This window comes from Drosophila santomea, chromosome 3L (genome assembly GCF_016746245.2).
Source record: "Drosophila santomea strain STO CAGO 1482 chromosome 3L, Prin_Dsan_1.1, whole genome shotgun sequence".
NCBI lineage: Eukaryota > Metazoa > Arthropoda > Insecta > Diptera > Drosophilidae > Drosophila > Drosophila santomea.
Genome location: NC_053018.2, coordinates 1724570 through 1745478, shown reverse-complemented (window position 1 = coordinate 1745478; position 20909 = coordinate 1724570). Strand labels below are relative to the sequence as shown.

At 46.2% G+C, this 20909-nt stretch overlaps 3 protein-coding genes and 1 long non-coding RNA gene across 8 annotated transcripts; 2 read left to right on the top strand and 2 right to left on the bottom strand.

Annotated features, from left to right (window-relative positions):
• Positions 1-974: 974 nt before the first annotated feature.
• On the bottom strand, positions 975-7873 carry LOC120448911 (glycerol kinase). 3 transcript variants are annotated; one of them, XM_039631135.2, is made up of 3 exons: positions 7692-7873; positions 2574-3200; positions 975-2499 (listed from the first exon to the last, which is right to left on the bottom strand). In XM_039631135.2, exons 2-3 carry the CDS (start codon positions 3193-3195, stop codon positions 1391-1393), a joined length of 1731 nt encoding a protein of 576 aa, XP_039487069.1. In that variant the 5' UTR covers positions 3196-3200; positions 7692-7873; the 3' UTR covers positions 975-1390. The 3 variants fall into 3 exon arrangements, with proteins under 3 accessions (XP_039487069.1, XP_039487070.1, XP_039487068.1); XM_039631136.1 differs by lacking the exon at positions 7692-7873 and adding an exon at positions 7140-7241; XM_039631134.2 differs by lacking the exon at positions 7692-7873 and adding an exon at positions 4536-4713.
• Positions 7874-8528: 655 nt separating this feature from the next.
• On the top strand, positions 8529-10287 carry LOC120449934 (uncharacterized protein At4g17910). Its single transcript, XM_039632632.2, has 2 exons — positions 8529-9525; positions 9580-10287. Exons 1-2 carry the CDS (start codon positions 8697-8699, stop codon positions 10257-10259), a joined length of 1509 nt encoding a protein of 502 aa, XP_039488566.1. The 5' UTR covers positions 8529-8696; the 3' UTR covers positions 10260-10287.
• A 220-nt stretch (positions 10288-10507) lies between these two features.
• LOC120449937 lies at positions 10508-11303 on the bottom strand. 3 transcript variants are annotated; one of them, XR_005616229.1, is made up of 2 exons: positions 11175-11303; positions 10508-11108 (listed from the first exon to the last, which is right to left on the bottom strand). It is a non-coding gene; the product is annotated as an uncharacterized LOC120449937 (long non-coding RNA). The 3 variants fall into 3 exon arrangements; XR_005616228.1 differs by having other exon boundaries at positions 11164-11300; XR_005616230.1 differs by having other exon boundaries at positions 11169-11285.
• On the top strand, positions 10817-15087 carry LOC120449929 (WD repeat-containing protein 35). The gene is made up of 9 exons (XM_039632623.1): positions 10817-10956; positions 11007-11118; positions 11194-11630; positions 11692-11866; positions 11920-12492; positions 12548-12651; positions 12707-13005; positions 13061-14761; positions 14824-15087. The coding sequence occupies exons 1-9, from the start codon at positions 10933-10935 to the stop codon at positions 15014-15016; spliced, it is 3618 nt and encodes a 1205-aa protein (XP_039488557.1). The 5' UTR covers positions 10817-10932; the 3' UTR covers positions 15017-15087.
• Positions 15088-20909: the final 5822 nt, after the last annotated feature.

Genomic DNA, 20909 nt, shown 5'->3' with positions numbered 1-20909 from the left:
ATCCATTTTTATGAGTGAGTGTTTGAGTTGAGGTAATCGGTGGAGCCAATTTAAATGAGATCCCGTCTGAAGGAAGTACAGTGGCTACTCGCTAGCGTAGCTCTGCTTTCAAAGGTTTCAAAGGGGCGTGGACTAGGCATATTTCGGGAATATTAGTATTTCTAGCTTGGATTTTATGCTTGATTGACCACTGCCTTCAACCCTTTTCGAGGTTTTCCCAGAGGTTTTCCCTATTCAAATTTGAATCGCACAGTGGGTGTCCACCACAGGTACTTCAATACTCCATTGATATGTTCGTTACCCCGATGTTACAAATACATAACTTGCCGCACAATAAATTCAATAAATGGGTTTCAAATAAATTCAATCACTGACTTTTAGTTTAAGGCATTATCTAAACGGTTATGTACAAATATAAACGATAGCTTAAATTTCACAATCAGCAGTAAAAACGACTTAATTAGTCCATGGGTTCCATCTATTTTGGTAACTCGATAGCTGTTTCCTTAGCCCGGACACACCTAAAAGTCTTAAGTACGTTTAGAGACCAGCTCCTCCAATAACAAACACACCCACCGAGCTATTAATCAATCGATTACCTTAGTCATATTTAACTGATAACTGACATTTCCGCTCCAAGATAACGAAACTGATACTGGAACATACCCCACATCGAGTGAGATTGCACAAAGTGATACTCTATGTAGAGGTACAAGTGTTTTGGTTCTTACAATTCGTAAACTTCAGCTTACTTTTAATGTCGAGTTCAATAAACTTCTAGATGAGAGTGGAAGCTCAAAGAATTTGCATGGTATAGCTTATTTTGCACACAACTTTCTAATTATCCTAGCGTATACCATCTTCGACTTTGGCCCACCTCATCTACGCACAATCGCCCTAATAAATAGCCGCTTAATCTGCGATCTCGCAAATACTGCTCTGAAGTTCCTGGTAATTCGCACTTAGACGCCAAGTTTCGATTCGTATTATTTGTGTTTATTGTTTAAGGGGCGTAATCACTACATATACATACACATACGAGTACGGAACCTACTTAAATTAGAAATGTCGTTTGCACTTTGGCTATATACAATTCCGCTGATATGGGCGTGCGTGGCGCGCGGAAATCCAGCCAACGTCAATGGAACTACGGCTAAGACGTACAGAATATGCAACGAAAACACGTTATGATAGTCAGGCTACAGTATACTTAAAGTAGTACGGAGCTTAGTCCAGAGACCAGCTGCTATTTACAGGGTTTAAAGCACGTTCAACCACCCATTGTCCTTTGAGGACTATGTACAGAGTGTGTGTAAGATCCAAACGAAATCCGGACATATAGTTACTATCACAACCGAGAATCGATCTAAGTGTCATGCAGCAGTCGCATTTACTGGCCACTCGCAGCGAGGGAGTGCACCAGCATGGCGAAGCTGCTGATGAGGAAGATGCTCGCTGGCAGCGAGGACATCATGCGGTAGTTCTCCTCCGTGTACTCCCGCGTCTTTTTCTGCTTGATCACCCATCCCAGGCTGCGCTCCACCGCCCGCTTCCACTTGCCGTAACGCTCCTTGCGCTCTACATCCGTGGTGGTGGCCAGGAACGTGTCGTAGTGCACGTTCTCGTAGTATCGCTTCTCGGGCTCAAACTGGCAGAGATTGACACCATCTGCTTGGGCGGCGCACATGGCAGCTCCGAAGGCCGTAGAGTCCATTAGCTGGGAGCGGAAGACGGGCATACCAATGGTGTCCGCCTGCAGTTGCATCAACAGATTGTTCGTGGTAAGCTTGCCGTCGGCATGGAGCTTGTTAATCTCGTAACCGCACTCCTGGTGCATGCACTCTAGGATGTCGCGCGTCTGGAAGCAGATACTCTCCAGCGCAGCTCTCACAATGTGATTCTTACGGGTGAACTGCGTGAGCCCAATGATGATGCCACGAGCATTCTGCCGCCAGTAGGGTGCATATAGTCCTGTGAAGGCGGGCACAAAGTACACGTCTCCCGATGTGGGCACCATCTCCGCATATTTCTCAGCATCTCTGGAGTCCGGCAGGATACGCACCTTGTTTTGCAGCCAGGAGAGCGCATGTCCGGCCACCGAAACAGCTCCCTCAATGGCGTAGATCGTCGGTGCCTGGGGACCCAGCTTGTAAGCCACGGTGGTGAGCAGACCGTGCCTGGAGAAGACGGGCTTGTCTCCCGTATTGCAGAGCAGGAAGCAGCCGGACCGGTAGGTGTTCTTCGTCTGGCCCGGCTTCACGCACATCTGGCCCAGAAGCGAGGCTTGCTGGTTGCCCATTATTCCACTGAGGGTCATTCCACGCAGCGGACTCCGCTCCGAAGTGATCTTGCCAAATACCTCCGAACAGCTGTGGATGGCGGGCAGCATCTCCTCCCTGATGCCGAACGTCTTGAGCAGTATGGGATCCCAGGCTTGTGTCTCCAGATTCATGAGCAGAGTGCGGGAGGCGTTCGTCACATCCGTGATGTGGAGAGCTCCTGCAGAGACACAAAACCAATTAAGCTAAGTAAGTTTAAATATGTTTTAATCCTAATGTTCCCAGTTCCCTTACCGTTTGTCAAGTTCCAGACGATCCAGCTGTCGACTGTGCCCGCCTTGCAACGCCTTTCGCGGATGGCCTGCCTCACCTCGGGAACATTGTCCCGCAGCCAGCGGATCTTGAGGGCCGAGAAGTACGTGGAAATGGGCAGTCCTGTGCTGCTGCGAAAGTGGTTCGGATCCTGCACTTTGGCCACGATGTGCTCCACTGTGGTGCTGGTACGGATGTCCTTCCACAGGAGCGCATTGTACAGCGGTTTGCCGGTGACCGCATCCCAGACGATTGTCGTCTCGCGCTGGTTGGTAATGCCCACGGTGACGATGTCGCTGGCGGAGAAACCGTTTTCGGGCAATTGCTTGATGGCCTCCTCGGCGCACTTGTTGATCGAGGCCATCATCTCCAGCGGGTCCTGCTCGTACCAGCCATCCTGGGGCGTGATCACGCTTAGCTCCACCCGGTGTGCGGCGATCTCCTTGAAGTCCGGCGTGGTGTAGATGGAGAAGCCGATGGTCTTGGTGCCCTCATCAATGACTCCGACCAGGCCGGTGTGCTGGATGAGCGACTGCTTGCGCAGCTCCTTGCTGCGGAACGGCACATCCGCACTGGAGTGGGGTAAGTTCTTGCCCTCGGTCATGCTGCCTGCAAGACAGAACGCAGATTAGATAAGCCAGTCAGTCTTGGGAAATAATTGCATAATAATGGGATGTATACATTGGGGGTAAAGTTCAAAGGTTTCGCGATAAATTGAACAATAAATTTAATTTCAATCAATTTCGCCTACGACAAGACGCATAAATTATGATATGATGATAAAGAGCTATAAAAAGAAGCTTTACAATGCACCATAAACCATTTATTGATTTTGGTAGAAACTCATTACATCATTTATTAATATTTAGGCGCGTATTTCATTTCACTTCATTTTATTTATCAGTTGTCAGAAGGCAAACGCCACAGTCAAGGTATTCCAGTGTAGGGCGAAACAATATTTCAATACAATAACCATAAAATCATTTCACGATAGCAATCAAAGATAAAGCTGGAAGACTGGGAAGAACCACCACCGGCTCAGATCCATAGTATACCCACTCCCCGCAGTTCCATGTTTGTCTTTCGCACTTTCACGTGGACCTGCCCGGCGATATGATCTGAAATGGACTTGTGTACATACACGAGTACGAGTACGCCGTGCTCGGGCACTTGTTTGGCCATTGTTTGACTTTGTACCCGGGTGGCCCGTTGGGGGGCTGGATTCCCACTCCGAGCCGGTGGTCGAGCCCTCTTCCCACTCTCACACAGAAACGCTTGTTGACGCCAACTGCTTATCGCACGGGTTTGGTGCTCCGCCGCCGTGAGCGGAGCCCAGAAACTGAATACATAAATTATGGTAAGCTACTGGATCCAACTGCCGATTGCGATCCCTGCGACAAGGTCAAGTGCTCGGTACGGTGATAAGAGCCTAATGACCGAGTGCACTGGGTGACTACATCTATTCGATTTGTTTAGATTCTGCGCTGATTGACATTTACGTTCGTAAACTTTCCACAGTTTCCCCGCTTTCCGGATTCATCTGGTTATTAGCTCTAATTAGTCGGCGACACTTTTCAAAGTCGGCAGTCCAACATTGTTTTATATACGCCTGTTTATGGCTGTGTACCTTTGTTAGGCACTGTTTGCTGATAGCTGATAGGCCACCATTGATACACGGCCCATAAACTGTTATGTTACCCGAAATCGCAGATAAGATATGAAAAGCACTTTGGTGGGCTGATCGAACAATATTTGCCTACCCACTTGCTCGAACACTCGACTAAATCGGCAAAACGAAAGCCCTCGAAGAATTAAAAGGGATAATTTACGATAGCTTTTATTACAAGGGACAGTTGGCGATAGCGGCGATTATTGCGATAACTCTGATGACTGCGATGAATGATATTTGATGAGTTGTTTGACATTGCATACTCGTCCCCTCACTTTTTGTATTCGATTGTGGTTTATGGCTGCTGATAACACTTGTTTAAATATTTTCAAATCCCCAAGAGACGACAGTTTGCGGCGAAAGAGAGGGAAATCGATCGAAAGAGCAGGACCGAGCGCGACGAGCTAAACACAAAACACAACCGACCACGACGAGCGCCAAAATGTATCTGTACGCTGAAAATCAAACGATTCGAAGGCGCGGCAGCGCAGTGAAAATAGCCGCACAGCACATAGAGCTTTTAGCTCGTATGGTCGCATGGTCGAGTTTGGCCAGTGGACGGGTGTATACGACTAGGTAAATCTACCGACCAAATGGAAGCAGCAGTAGCACCAATGCTGCCGATAGCTGATAAGACAAGCCGGCAGGCAGCGGCGATGTCTGGGTCGGCGGGTGGAATAGGGGTCTATTGGATGGAGGTGGACTGGAGGAGGTGGACTGGAGCAGGTAGACTGGAGGATTGCGGGTGGCGCTGCTTAGACGCCGCCTTAGACGCTTCTCGGTGCAATAAACTGCGAACTGGTTGCGACAGCCTTGGCATTTAAAAACACGCATTTGCATTCGCCGCAGACGAATATAGCCCAGCACAGTGGGTCAATCGTATAGGAAAGAAACAAAGAAACTGCAAACACTTTCCTTCTCTAAAACAATTGTACTCTAAGTTAATGTCGGAAAAGTAGCTCATTTTCAGTCACCGCAGTGTCACATAAATCAGGGAGATTGAAAGCACGAAGAAGCTCGAAGACATAAATCTGAAAATAGCGCCCAAAATCTTGAAAATTTCGAGAACACGAAAATGCCTCACTTGAATTTGCTCTATCAAGAGTGGAAAACTACAAATTTGTCTGGTAATAATCTCAGAAATTTGGAAAAAGATAGTGCTTCACTAGACGTAAAATACCTAATGGACTATCATGTGCAAAGGTAATGATCAGGGAAATAAAACCTATAACCACTGTAAAATACTCAGATTCTCACGGATTGTGTACAGTATTAGTGAGGCCCTCGAACGGAGCGTAATTGCGGATTGTTAAGGCTGCGATTATAGCTGCGATTCGCGCAGCTGAATCAGTTTACTTCCATTTCCCCACAATTATGTACACGTACGCAACAATGTCCCGTTTTCACGGGCGGAAATTGTTCCACCAAAATTATCCCACACATAAATTCTTCAGCTTTTCAAAGACAATTCGTATACGCAATCTCACGTGTGGGCGTCATTCAGCTCATACTTATAGGCCGGTCTATTTAAAGACACAACAAATATTGAAAATATTCCATTGAGGGGCAACCAAGTAAAACAGACGCTGCTGGTGCGACATCCTCAAGAGCAGGCCAACAAAACGAAATAGAGCCACATGCAAATGATGGCATTTAAATATTTGCATCCATTAAGCAAAAAGGGGGAGTGTGTTTGTTATATAAACGAAGTTAATGAAGTCATTTTGGTCAACAAGACTAGTTCGTTAAAGCCAAATGTCAGAGAGAAAAAATATTCATATATATGCATGTGATGAGTGGTTGGCCCACAAACGAAAGTGTTGCCATTGGCAGACTGATGGCCTTAAGAAGAGAAGTATTGGCTGGGTTAGGGCATATAAACCCTTGGGTGTGGTTAAAGTACCCCTAAATAAGAACAATTATGAGTTTATTGAAGTGAGGACTAATGATATACGTCGCAGATAGACTTTACGACAAAATTCAAGCTCATGGCAGCGTAGGGTATTCTAAATTCGACTTGGCCACCGCCCAGCGTGATAATGAGTTGTATTTCCTTGATGTGCAATTCTTGTTTACCTACACATGTACATATATGTACTTATAAGTGGGAGTGTGCGTGCATGGGTAGAACCCATTAAAGCCGTCGTAAACAATCGTATTATTATTGGCCTGTAATTTCAGTCACTGATTCAGAGTTGCACTTGAAGTGAATAAGTGAACGAGTGCTACTCCGTCATTTGCATTTCGCTTTATGCTGTAAATGGTGTAATTCGAGTGAATTGCACTACAATAAGTGATTACATCAGGGGTGCAAAGGTTCACTCAACTTTTGCACCTACATGCATAAATTAAATTACGCATTCGACCTGTGGACCTGAAATAGCTCGCTTATCACAGCGATATCGTATCGTACGACTTGATTTGCCAGCCAAAACGATTGCTGAAATATTTGCGACTGCTGATAAGGCGTGTTTTTGTTGTGATTGCATTTAATTGCTGGGTGTGCGATGTTTTTGATAAGCCGATTGCCAATTGCACTGCAAAAGGGGGCAGTTGCGGGTTACTGAACATGTAATGAATTTCTCAGTCAGGCCGGGTCAAAGGTCACTCGATTAGCAAGCTCCACTGGCGCCGGGCGTTGTTTAATCTTCTAGTTGCATTCATTATAATGTGCACATACTCGAGTTGTTGATAGAGGAACTAAGGAGCTTTTCAGGCGAATCAAATACTTTAAGTTCTGGGAAATGTTTTTTTACTTTCAGAGTTTTTTTCTTTCACTTGCAGATGGCAAATTCTAGACTGGATTGTTGGATTGCACCGGAGTGCACCGTTGACACTCGGCCACACCTATGCAAACATATAATATTCTTAGCACTTGCCCGCAATTAGTTACGTAAATGTGCACCTCACTGCCAGCAGCAATATTTAGAAAATAAGTGGCTCTATTTGCTTCCGTATTTTGCGATCGCGCCGCGTCGAAAGTTGGCTATTGAATGAGTATATCCATCGAATTGAAGGGCACACACGGCGTATACTCGTCGCACGGCGATCGGAGGGGCGGAAAGTGGGTGGATGGGTGCAAACGTGGCCAGCTCACGTGGTTCGCTGCACAAGCAACAGAAATCAATTTTCCGACTAGACGTCGGCTGTTGCCTGCGTCATCGGTGGACAAGCCCCTCGAAAGCTGCATTCCGATTGGTCCAACGCCGCATGACGTCACGGAGTGCAAAAGCACAACAAATCTACACACGTAATGGGCACGTAAGCGGACTGAACTGAATCGCCAGACACTGCGATTAGGCTTTAATTTGTAAATTAGCTTGCTCTGCAATTAACACTTTGCTCAACCAGCTTTAATTAACAACTTATGGAGTAGTAAATGGAAAATAACGTAACACGTGCCGGCAAAGTGGAAAAATGGAAATACTCACCCGCACTGGCACTGCCCCAACTTTAGTTCCAACTGACTAGGTCGCGAGCGGTTTAACTAGACATCCGACATGGAGGCAGCACACTTTATTTGCTGGATAAACAACATTTTATTGACTGTTTTGCGGTTTTATCACTTTGCGACCGCAGACGAGCCTCTTTTTCTTTAAGCCAACGAAAGCACTAAATAATACCAACGGCTCGGGCGCTGCCAGACTGGCCGATTTTGTTCGTCGTCGATTGTCTAGCTACCGAACTTGTCAATCGATTCATTTGGCGCGAGTTTCAAACACTGTTGTCAGTTTTAAGTTTAAAAAAATGACTTTTACAAATAAATAAATGTTTGCTAAATTACTAAAATAAAAGTTATAATTGAGAATAGAGGTCAAATAAGTAAATGTCGCAGGCGCCAGATTCAACAAAAATGCAGCAAATATTTTTCAGTCAAACAAATATCAACTTAAAATGTAAATTCTTGGGCACATTTTTAGCAACACATACTTTAGATCATTAATTCCAGTCGATTCACTACACTATATCAGCCCCAAAACGCAAAATGTGGTTTGAATTTATCAGTAGCCAAGGTCTTCGACTGTTAAATAAAGTAAACAGAGCATAGATAGGAATTTACGCACAAGTACACGGAGAAAAAAACAAAGCAAGGAGTTACAAAATTGATCTTGAAGGGCTTTAGTATTGACACAATTTGTCAAAATAATAAATGAGTGAGTGGTTTTCTTTATCACTGCGCGGCTTGCGCGATCTAATGGAATGCTTCTATTCATTGGCGAAATACTTCAGTTTCTCTCAGCGACATTCCGATGTTTGAAGTTTTAACGAATTTTGTTTCGAGTTTCGTGCTTTTTATTGAAGCTCCGAATCGATCGGCTATGACTATGCCTATCTCCCGGTCTCCGATAAGTGGCGACTATCAACGGGCAGATTAAGTGCAGCCTTTATCAGGCCACCGACGTTTGAGTCCAAGGGGTATCCCGTCGCCAGTCGCCATGGACAGTCGAGCGGCAGCGGAACCCATTCCCGATGTGAGCCCGAGTCCGCATCCAAATCCCGTGAACCGAACCCTTGAGCAGCGCCTGGGACTGGACCTCTTCCAAGTCTCCGACTGGGATTGGTGGGGAACCCTGGTCCAGAGTGGCGAGTCCCTTCTGCTGATCCTATCCACCTTGTGGTGCATTCTATTCGCGCGAGTGGTGTGCCAAAAGCTGCGGCTTCATGGCTCTCCCGATCTCTGCTATGCCATGGAGTTCGTCCTGGTCATCCTGCCCTGCATTCTGCTCGTCTCCGTGTCCGTGGACTACAGTGGCTACATGGGACTAGTGATGATCGTGGCCACCTTGTGGTTTCTGCGTACAAGCAGGGCTCTGGAACGTGCTCGCACCCGCGGTCAGTTTGACTTGGGTGGCAATAGACCCGTGTGCTTGTCCATCCTGCGTGCTCTGACCCACTTAATCACCGCCGTCTGCATTTTGGCCATCGACTTTGGGAGTTTCTACAGGCCATACCGCAAGAGCAGGCAGTTCGGAGCCAAGCTGATGGACACCGGCATCGGTCTGTTTGTCTTCACCATGGCCATGGTGTCGCGGAGAACTCGCCACTGGTCCGATCTCCGCCGGAGTGTGCTCTACTCCGCCCTGCCGCTCATCCTGCTGGGACTGGCTCGCACGGTGTCCATTCTGACGCTGGGTTACGGACAGGATGCCCATGAGTACGGCCAGCATCTGAATGCCTTTTTCACCCTGGGATTCACCAAGTTCCTCGGCGCGCTGGTCAGCATTCTGGCTCGCAAAGATCTCCATTTGCTGCCCTTGGGATTCGGTACTAGAGCATGCTTCTTCCTCCAATCTTCGTACTAAATAGTTGCTCTTCCAGGTCTGTTGGTGATCCACCAGTTTGGCCTGAGCGTCCTTGGCGTGTCCGACTATGTGATGAATGATGATGTTGAGCGCTCCAGTTTCTTCAATGCGAATCGCGAAGGCCTGGTCTCCTTGCCAGGATTCGTTGGCCTGTTCCTGCTGTCCATTTATGTTAACCGCTGGATGGTGGCGAAGAGTGTGCTGAGCTACTCCGAGTTTGTCAGGAAGCTGAGGCATCTGTTCTGCCTGGTGATTATCCTGTGGACCTCGTTCGTCGTCAGTGCCTACGAAACTGGAATCTCCCGAGTGACCTGCAATCTGGGCTATGTCATATGGATGCTGGCCATCGGGAGCACCACTTTGTGGGTCAGTTTCGGAGCCATAGACTTTGCGATCAACAGCGCAATGCCGTGGGAACCGAATGCTTTGGAGGATCAGGAAAAGGGTCTTCTATCGGGAGAAGTTGTGGCCAAGAAAAGGGGCGGATCCATTGTTCCGTTTACGATTAGCCAGGCTCTGAACAAAAATGGTTTGACATTCTTCCTGGTGGCCAACGTTCTCACCGGTATGGTGAACATATTCCTCAGGCCAGAAGATCGGTCTGATTTCGAGTCCATCATCATCCTGTTAGTCTACATGTTTCTGGGCACCAAGCTGGCCCACGAATTGCTAAAGAGGGGTATTCGACTAGCCTGATATCCACCTGCGTGACATGTGATTTAACTGAATTTAATTTAAATGTAAATGTTAGAAATAGAATTAAAATATAGGGAAATTATGCTGTAATGCTGGAAAATTACGGAATTTGCACAATTAGAAAGTTATCTTAGTTATTATTACAGTCCACTTAAGTTTTATTTAATCTTTATGACTTAATTCCAACTTATTTGTCCGATAAGCCAATGCAACCGGATTAGAACGTTTTAAAAACCGATACGGTGTAATAATGGGAAGGTTTTATTTTATTTGATGCCATAAAACACAATCTTTAAGTTACTAACGATGGCTTTTAAGGAGCTTTGTATATTGTATGTTAATTTGACATAATTAGACATTTGAATCTGCTTTTTAAAAAAACGTTTCTTATTTTTCACACTTCGACTTTTGAAATGGTGCGCCCTCGATAACACACAGGTACTTCGATAGCAACAGGTGGCAGCAGGTGCTTCACTGCCACTTGCCACCAATACCAATTAAACCACTTTATGGGCCCAAAACAGGCTTGGGTTTTAGCCAGCTGAGAGCTGCGTGGCCGTAATACAAACTGGAGTTAGGATCACCATGGAAACCATTTAGTTTTGCTGCCACAACAAATGCTGAGAAACATTGAAAATAACTGAAGGAACCCAAGTGCACTTGCAACACCAAGATGTTCGTTTATCTCAGCAAAAAGGTAGGCTTCATTCAAGGCATCTTTATGTGGTCTACAAGGTCTTTCCGCAGATAGCCATACCCAACAATGTGAAGCTCAACTGCATAGCCTGGAACAAGGAGGAGGGCTACATCGCAGTGGCCGGAACAGATGGACTGCTCAAGGTCCTGAAACTGGACCAGGGTGAGTACCGCGATCAGTGATACTTTCATTCATTATCTACATTACTTTACCATTACCATTTATGCCAATCTCCAGCTACTCCCAATGGCCAGAACAAAGGCGGCCTGGCCGCCGTTTCCAATCTGTCCATGAACCAAACCCTAGATGGTCACAAGGAGTCGGTGCGCGTGGTCACCTGGAACGATGCCCAGCAGAAGCTGACCTCCTCGGACACGGATGGGGTGATCATGGTGTGGATGCTGTACAAGGGATCCTGGTACGAGGAGATGACCAACGACAGGAAGAAGTCCACGGTAGCCAGCATGAGCTGGACCTCGGATGGATCGCGCATCTGCATCGTCTACGAGGATGGAGCGATTATAGTGGGTTCTGTGGATGGCAACCGCATCTTTGGCAAGGAGCTGAAGGGCACTCATCTGACTGGCGTGCAGTGGAGTCCGGATAATCGGCTCATTTTGTTTGCCTTGGCCAACGGGGAGTGCCATCTGTACGATAACCAGGGGAACTTTGCTGTGAGTCAAAGGAGGTACTTGATAATCCTGCTGGCTTACCTACTTCGGTTTTGTACTCCAGATGAAGCTGCATATCCAGTGCGTGAACATAAGTGGCGGCTCCTCCTCCAGAGGTCATCGCATAGCCAGCATCTGCTGGTTCAGTGGCAGGATCCCCCAGAGTCGCAAGCGACCAGTTCTGGCCATTTGCTATGAGAACGGAAGGGTGCAGATCATGAGGAATGAAAATGACGATGGTAGGAGGTGATGGAACTTCTAGGTGCTGCTAACTAACCCACTTGTCTTTAAGCGCCCGCAATCTTCGACACTGGGATGCGGAATGTGGACGCCAAGTGGAACCATGACGGCACTGTGCTGGCCATTTGTGGAACCACCATGGACGCGGTGGGTCCGACTTCGCAGCGTGACTCCAACCAGGTGGGCTTCTACTCGCCGCTGGGCAAGATCTACCGCACCCTCAAGGTTCCGGGCAACGACATCACCTCGCTAAGCTGGGAGGGCAAATCCCTGCGCATCGCCATGGCCGTGGACTCGTTCATCTACTTCGCCAACATCCGACCGGACTACATCTGGTGTTACTTCGAGAAGACCGTGGTGTTCCTAAACAGCGGCAGTGCAAACAGAGATTCGCCTATGAGCGTCATTACCTTCTGGAACACCGTCTCCAATCAGAGTTTCCTTAAGGAGGTGGAGCCCACCTTGTGCCTGGCGTCCAGCAGTGAGCACTGCGTCCTGGGAGTCGAGTGTGTCAGCAGCAACATCAAGGAGATTGCGCTGAGCACCCTGGAGAATCGAAGTAATCCTGCGGACGACAGGGTGTACCAGTTGCTCCTCTGCAATTCCATTGGCACCACTGTGGATTGTAAGTTGATCGCCAGAGATGATGATGTTCGAGACTAATCCCAGTTTTATTTTAGCCAAGTACACGGATATTAGACCCTGCTTTGTGGGCATCAACTCGAGCTATGTGGCCATAGCCTCCCAGGAGGAGATTCTGATTTGGCACTACCACACTCCCAAGGTGCGTAATTTGAGTCATCAACCCGATTACCACTTACCCATTGGGCTTCTTTCAGAGTGCCTCCACCCTGCACAACGTCAAGGCGCGCAAGGAGAAGCGCTTCCACATCGACGACACACCCACGGGAGTGGAGATGGCCAAGGACCTGATGCTGAGCAGTAGCAGTGGCGATGGTCACTCCACGCAGCGGGGAATCAGTGACCCAGTCTGTGCCCTGGCTCTCTCCGAAAAGCTGCTTCTCGTGGCCAGGGAATCCGGCGCCATCAACGAGTACAGCATAGCCAATGTGGCACTGAGGAACCGTCACCTCATGAACTCCAAGGTCTACAAGATGGCAATCAACTGCAATTCCACGTGGGTAGTACACCTTACTCCCTACAAACTTGTATAATTTATCCTTCTTACATAGGCGAGCTGCCATTATCGACCACATGGGCGTGATGACGCTGCTCGACCTGGACGACAACAGGGAGACGCAACTCAACTTCAGTCGGGTGGAGCGCAAGGACGTTTGGGCGGTGAGTTGGGCCAAGGATAACCCACTGCTGCTGGCTCTGATGGAGAAAACGCGCATGTACATCTTCCGGGGCAATGATCCCGAGGAGCCCGTATCCTGCTCCGGCTACATTTGCACCTTCGAGGACTTGGAGATCACCAGTGTACTGTTGGACGACATCATCAGCGTGGGTGAGCTGCAAAACTCGTCGCATGTCATCCAACTGAGGGTAAAGTCCTTGCGGGATACCGACGATCTGCTGGAGCACGTGGGACTGGAGGATGCCAAGCAGTTCATCGAGGACAACCCGCATCCGAGGCTTTGGCGCCTCCTGGCAGAGTCTGCCCTGAAGAAACTGGAACTGGAGACGGCAGAGAACGCCTTCGTGCGCTGTGCCCACTACCCGGGCATCAAGTTGGTCAAGAGACTGCGCACCATACACTCAAAGGAGCTGCAGAGGGCGGAGATATCAGCCTTCTACGGAGAGTTCGAGGAGGCGGAGAAGCTCTACCTGGACGCAGATCGTCGGGATCTGGCAATAGAGCTGCGCATGACCCTTTGCGATTGGTTCCGCGTGGTGCAGCTGTACAGGATGGGAGGATCGGGCGTGTCGGACCAGCAGATGGAGATCGCTTGGCGGGAGATTGGCCACCACTTCGCCAACCTGCGCTCCTGGGAGAGTGCCAGGGAGTACTACGAGAAGTCACACTATCTGGAGGGCTACATGGAGGCTCTGTATCACTTGGAGCAGTTCGACGACTTGGAAAAGTGCGTGGAACGGCTGCCGGAGAAGAGCCCACTGCTTCCGAAGCTGGCCGAGATGCTGGCCTCCGTGGGCATGTGTTCCGAGGCAGTTCAAGCTCATCTACGATTCGGTGACCAAAAGGCCGCCGTCTCCACCTGCGTGAATCTCCGGCAGTGGGGCGAGGCTGTGGAACTGGCCCAGCGGTTCCAGCTGCCCCAGGTGCAAACGCTCATAGCAAAGCACGCAGCTCAGTTGCTCCAGGAGGGGCGTCTCAAAGAAGCCATCGAGATGCAGAGGAATGCAGGTCGCCATCTAGATGCAGCTCGCCTGCTTTCCCAAATGGCGGAACGGGAGCAGGAGAAGCGGGCTCCTCTGCTGAGAATCAAGAAGCTGTACGTTCTGGCTGCTCTGCTGGCGGAGGAGCACCTCAAGGCGGTGGCCACGCCGGAGATAGACTACGCCAGCGGCAGGAACACTCTACTGGACTCCATTGCCCTGGAGGATGCGGCCGCCATCGAGAGCCTATGGCACTGCGCCGAAGCCTACCACTTTATGCTCCTGGCCCAGAGGCAGCTCCGATTCGGGATCATTCACAGTGCCGTGGTCACGTCGGTGAGGCTGCGCGACTACGAGGACGTCCTGCCCCCGGAGCACATCTACAGCCTACTGGCTCTGGCTAGCTGTGCGGATCGGGCCTTTGGCACCTGCTCCAAGGCGTTCATGAAGTTGGAGCAACAGGGCCATCTGCCGGAGGCTACCCTTCAACGGTACGAGGAGCTGGCGGCAGGGATCTTCGCCAAGTACGATCCGGAGGACAACGTTGGCGAGAAAGTGGATTGCTATTCCTGCGGAGTTCCAGTGCCTGATAGGTAAGTGAAGGGTCATGGTCATCAAAAGGATCATTATACTCATGGACTACTGATCTTTCAAGCTCACCCTCCTGTCCTGAGTGCAATGCTCGTTTTCCGGCGTGCATTTCCTCCGGGAAACCCATCACCCAGCCGACGAACAACATTTGGATCTGCACCACCTGCCACCACTGTGCAGCTCCCACGGAGATCTCCAGGCACCGAACTTGCCCACTGTGCCACAGTTTGATCGTGTCCATGACAGTGGAGATCTGAGCTAAGCGGGGACTAGTATTTCAGTTAATCCAGCTGATTTTCTGTGTAGCGATCCCAATTAAAGCCGATGCAATTAAAGGATGTAGTTTTAGAAGAAAAATTCAAATTTATTTAAGTAAAAGTGTTCCTAGTGGGAACAGTGACTGTTCACTGCCGGTATTTTGCGGGGAATGTGTTATGGCCACACCACAAGCTTACCCAACACTCGCGAAACGGTTACACTGGCGAGTGCAGCTAACTGAATCGCTTGTCCGCTTTTGCTCAATTTTAAATAAATGAAATAAATTCCTGCTCCGTGCGGTTGTGTGCGTACGCAAATATAAAATAAAGTAAACAGTAATTGCGGTGCTTGCGAAAACGGAATAAGCTCCAATTGAGCGACGAAAATACTTAAGTGCATTAAAGAATTGCGTTGTTGTGCGTCGTGTTCGTTGTTTTTGTTCTTGTCGTTGGTGGAGTGCACGAAAAATAATTGTTTTTATTCAAAGAGGTTGTATTTTAATTGCTAAATCAGCTTAGTTGCGAGTAGTGTGCCAAAATAAAGATTCGCGACAACGAAAACGAGTTTTGTGGATGTTGAGAAAGTAAAAACAATAGCAAATATACATACATATATGGCTATACATGTGTAAGGTGTTGTAAGCATTTAAAAATACAAATCCTCTCCAGATTTTAATGGCCAGAATTTCGTAAACGTGTAAATTTAAATTGAGTGGAATTTGATTGCGAGTGCATTCTTGGTTTGTTTTGAGTGAGAACCGAAACCAGTTTACACCGTACTTCTTTCCAAGGTGAGTTTTAACCCCAATCATGGCAGTTTTATATCAGTCCTTAGTCTTTGTTATCGTGTTAAGAATAAGAGTTTTCTTTCGTAAAATGTGTAATTTTTCTCTGGATTTACGGAAGTTCCAGTTAGCTTTGTCCGCTCTCTTTCCCTTTCCAGCGGTTTGTTTATGGCCGCAGTAGTGCACTTGTGTGCGTGTCAATTAGCGCTTTTATTGGCGCACACCAAGAACAGTTAAACCTGTTTTGGTTTCTCTTTCGCACAATTTAATGGCCTTTCCTTGGCTTTGGTTTCGCGCTTTCGTATTCTTCTTCTTTGTATCTCATGCATGTATCTTTTTATTTGTCATGCGGGGCAATCTCATCAAATTGGCAAAATTCTCTTTCATCGACCCCCTGCACTCCACCTCCCTCCCTGGAAGCCCGCATCTTCTGGATTCTTTCCAGTTTCCAGATTGCTGCGGAAGCTTCCAGCTGTCAGAGTCGAAACAACAACAACAACAGCGACGCAGCGGATCAAATGAAAACTCAGCCAGCATAAACACACACATATCCGAATAGCCTAACCAACGCACACAGCTGCAGTTCTTTCCAGATGAGATCCACAATGAAATACAGTCGAGCATCTGTAAGGCAAACTAATGGTTCTGTACGTTTTGGGTTTTCACTACTCCGCTGCCGCCAGAGGAATCCAATGGCTGTCCATTTGCTATACATATGTATGAATGCATATAAATAGTTCGAATCAATTTGAATAATCTACCATAAAATCATTTCCTATATTGCATATTTTATAACTAAAAGATGTTCCCCAATTATCAGTGCAACTGTTTTGCCAGTCGCAAACATTTTATTGGGTGTGCTTGTTAATAAGTGCTGATTAGGTTATCAGATCCCCGACACTTTCTTTCACTTTTGAATATGGGGAAACCCACAAATTAAGATTTAGAAATCTTCGAACCTCTTTCGCGCAATATCAAATGCAATAAAAGGCTTGTAAAGAATTTATTAAATTAATATGAAATAAAATGCGATCATATTTTCCAAAAGAAGCATTTTTAATTTTCACACAGTTTCCTTAACGAAGCGATTTGCAGCTCAGCCTTATATTTCTGACACTGACAATGGAACTTAATTTTTATTGTCATACGTGATTTAATGAACAATGACGACTGCTTAGGACTTGAGCTTCAAAATGCAATTCACAGCGAAAAGTCCCCACGAGCCATTGCAAAATTAAAAGCTGAAACGGCACTAAGAGGTGTGCTCTCCCCACCCTCATATCATATCGTATCATATCATATCTATCATACCATACCGTGCATGTTAAAATGTGTGTTCAGGTTCCTTTATGGAGCCTGGCTTTGTCGCCGCCATGATTACTCAGCTTTATTGATAATGCTGGGTGAAGTGGCAGGGAGTGGCTGGGATGAAACCTCGTGGGGTTTCTTGTCCAATGGCAGTGGTTAAAGAGCAGCCCATCGCCCGGGATGTTCGTTTTCCCCTTATGATTACGACAGTCTCTGTTGTCTATCTTTTTGCTTTGGGATTGCATTATCCAACATTTTCCTTTGCTTTCTCCGTATTGTTGCGAGTGCAGTTTGCTTTTGCTTTTGCTGATGATGAATATGCTAAATTCTTGCTCGTTTGTCTGCATTGCAAGGTGTGGGTGCCTTTCCACTAGAACATTATACATATGTTTTCTTGATTTTCAGCTGCAATCCGTTCTATTCTCTGAATCAACCGTGGAGCTTCTGGCTCTTTCCAAATTCGGGTTAGAAATCGGAGCTTCGCCCGCTAATTGGCCAATACAAACTGAGGTGTTGAGTGTGGACTCACCTGTGAAATGAATGCGAAACAGCTGAAATCACTGTCTCTGCGACTGACGTGTTTATATATTAATAGCCTATATACTTCATTATGCTTTCATTAGGCTGTTCACTGAATGTCTTCATTGGCCTAGTATTAAAGTATAAAACTAATGTAAGGCCCAAGACTATTTTTCTAAAATTGCAACGCAGAACATCTTGTTTTCATACCAAATTAATTTCTTGCCATTGAAAACGTTTGTTATTGGTACAATTGTTTATGGCAAATGTGTTTTATCGGCTCGCCAAGGCGTTAAATTGCCAACTGAACGTAAAACATATGCGTTGCGGTTATTTGAGATGTGGATTCAGTAAATTCGATTTTGATTTCGCTATCCAAAGTACAGCTCAAGTGAAGGCCCCTTTCATATAGTATGTAGAATGTTTCTGTTTTTATGGAGCGGGAAGCGACAATCTTTGTTCAGTCTCTATCAAGTGCGCAGTACTTAAAGTTGGAGAATATCTGGCTCATTTTTCCTTCTTATGCATAAGATTATAAAAGCCCAAACCGAATCCAGATGTCTAATTACGTATTTTGCAGTTACATAGGCAATTGAATTAAAAATATACACACAACTTAAGGAATGTATTACCTATTCTTAGATCAGGTTTTTAAGTATGGATGTTGAATTGGTACGAAAATAGGAATTGCTTTTAAGTCGATCTATATTTGCTCTTCCGTTAAAAAATATCATTCTAACTGCAAGAAATTGATGAATCTCATTGATTTCTGATCAACAAAGCTTTTTCCTCAGTCCGATGTTTTCCGCAGCTTTTAGTTTGCACGATCCACTTGAATGTAGTTTCTTTCGTTCGCCTTCATCGAAATTGAATTAGTCATATATAAGTACCTATACTTTCCAAACACTTGAAAGACCCCAGGGCACGTAGACAGAGTGTCAGCGGAAATGGGCTCCTAACTTATTTGCCAAGGTTCTAATACAAGTGCTAACATTTTATGACCCTTATTTGGAACTTGCACAACTCTTAGCAAGCCCTTTGCGATTAAGAATCACAATCAGTACGTCTCATCTGGTTTATGATTGTCCAATATTGCGCACAGATAAGAGCCAGATAAATAAATCAGAAAACATGAGGTGCGCCACAATTACACACACGTTGGGTAAGGGCGGAAATACAAACGTGCGAGTTGAGGGGTAGCTTGACCCGAAGTTCTGGGCCAGATTTTTCTGAATGGGATCCGAGTGACTCAGCATCAAAACACATGCTGTTCATGCGGCATCTATGAATGGTGAATGGATTCGATACTCGATACTCGATAAAACAAACTGTGCCGAACACGTTTTCCATTGAAAAATCTCGCACACTCGCCTATTATACAACTAACAGATCCATATAGTTTATAGACTCTATAGGCTAGCATTGTTTAACCTAAGGTGACTCATCCACGACATTTTCATTTAGCTCATTAAAACAGCAATCAGACGTGTAAACAAATAAGTAAATTGCGAATGTAAACTTGTTTTCTCGTGGCAGTCCACATAATAAGAGTGCCTTTCGCATTTTAATATGATTTATGCGGCAGGGAAGATACAAGTTTATTTGCTACCTAAGTGGCAAAATGAAAACTAATGGCGATGGGTTAATGTAGCACCCTAGTTTATGGTTAACATTTTTGATTCCAAAGGTTAATTTTTTGTTTTAAAAAGCTTGTACTCACTTACTAATCTTTCTAATCATTCCTAGCTGACTTCATGGCTTAAATAAATATCACTCAAACGGCCAGCAAATTAAACAGTATTCTTTGATTCGCACGATTCGTTGTCCATGGTAAATTTTATGATGTTACGAGATAGTTTGGGATTATTCTATTAGTCTTTGTCCATGACACGATTACGCACCTTCCGTTCCGTGGATTTGTATATTTATAGAGAGACTGAATTAGTCACCTACGTACTCGTACATATGTACAAATATCAGTGAACCGAGTCGTTGTTGGGATGTAGGGTGAATGCCTGGGTTGTTCTTATCGCCCGGCGTTATCAGTTGTAATCTCGTGAGCAAAGTCGAGGGGTTGCTAAGTGTTTATCTCTGTCTTCTTTAAGTTATATCGCCAAAGATGTTTATTATCGTACTACTTCGGGAGGTAGTATCTAAGCGACGAATTCATTCCCGAACGTCTTAAAAAACATTATCGTTCTACAAACACTCCGTTTCAAACAATTTCTCGGCTGTAATAGATTTGGCGCCACTTGAATACTTTCGGCAGTTCATCACGCGATTTCTGGCTAATGGCGGCCTTGACAACCGGGTTGATGAGTTAGGGGAGCACCTGCCGTGCGATTAAGTGAATCAGATTTCTCGCTGGCTAGAAATGAAGCCAGCAATTATCTTTGCAATATAAACACAGATTGTGGATCACGACAATCCCCCCGTTAATTGTAGGTACTTTCCAACTGACCAGACATAGCTGGCCCGTGCTTCATGTCAGTTCCTAATAACCAAGTAGTGAAAGAAAGAGCTCTCTTTTGTCCGCGGCTTTCATAAATATTATACGAATGTAAACCTAATGTTTGGTATTAAAAGTGGATCTTTATTTCCTGAAAAACATTTGTGGCATTAATTGCAAGTGGCTCGGCCAGGGTAATTTTACAGATAGCGATCCATGTTTATGCAATCCATTCTTGTTGGGTCACTGGTAATTGTAAACCACACTCGCACATTACTTGGCCCAGTTCACACGTAGACTTGACACAATTTATGGACAAGTTCTCAATATCTTTTACCCCAATGTTGGGTTGAAATTCGAGAACTCCCATAGGCGACCTCTGGATACTTAGGAAGTATGCCCTGGGGCATTGAATGGAAACTGGAGGAGGGTCTTCTGGGTTTTCCCGATTTACTGCCCGCTTTTCATATGCCGTGGAACTTGGATGCGGCTGTCAGTGGCCAGTGAATCATATAATATACTATAAATGGTGCTCTTAGCTGGCGGGATGCAATTGAAAGTGAAATTACAGAGAGCATGACCAACAATGGCCCTCAATCTGTGGTTCTGCCCCATGAGCGACGGAAATGTTTTCGTTTTGAATTGTTCACATCCATATTTATCGTGCAGAATAAATGGCAAAAATAATACACAATAAATGGTATTGATGAGTGGCGAGCGGATTAAGTTGTAAACAAATAGATACATTTTCTATTTAATAATCAGTACACACATCAAAGGATGGGCAGATATATAACACATTTTGAACCGATTGCAATCTTCCAGAATGAAA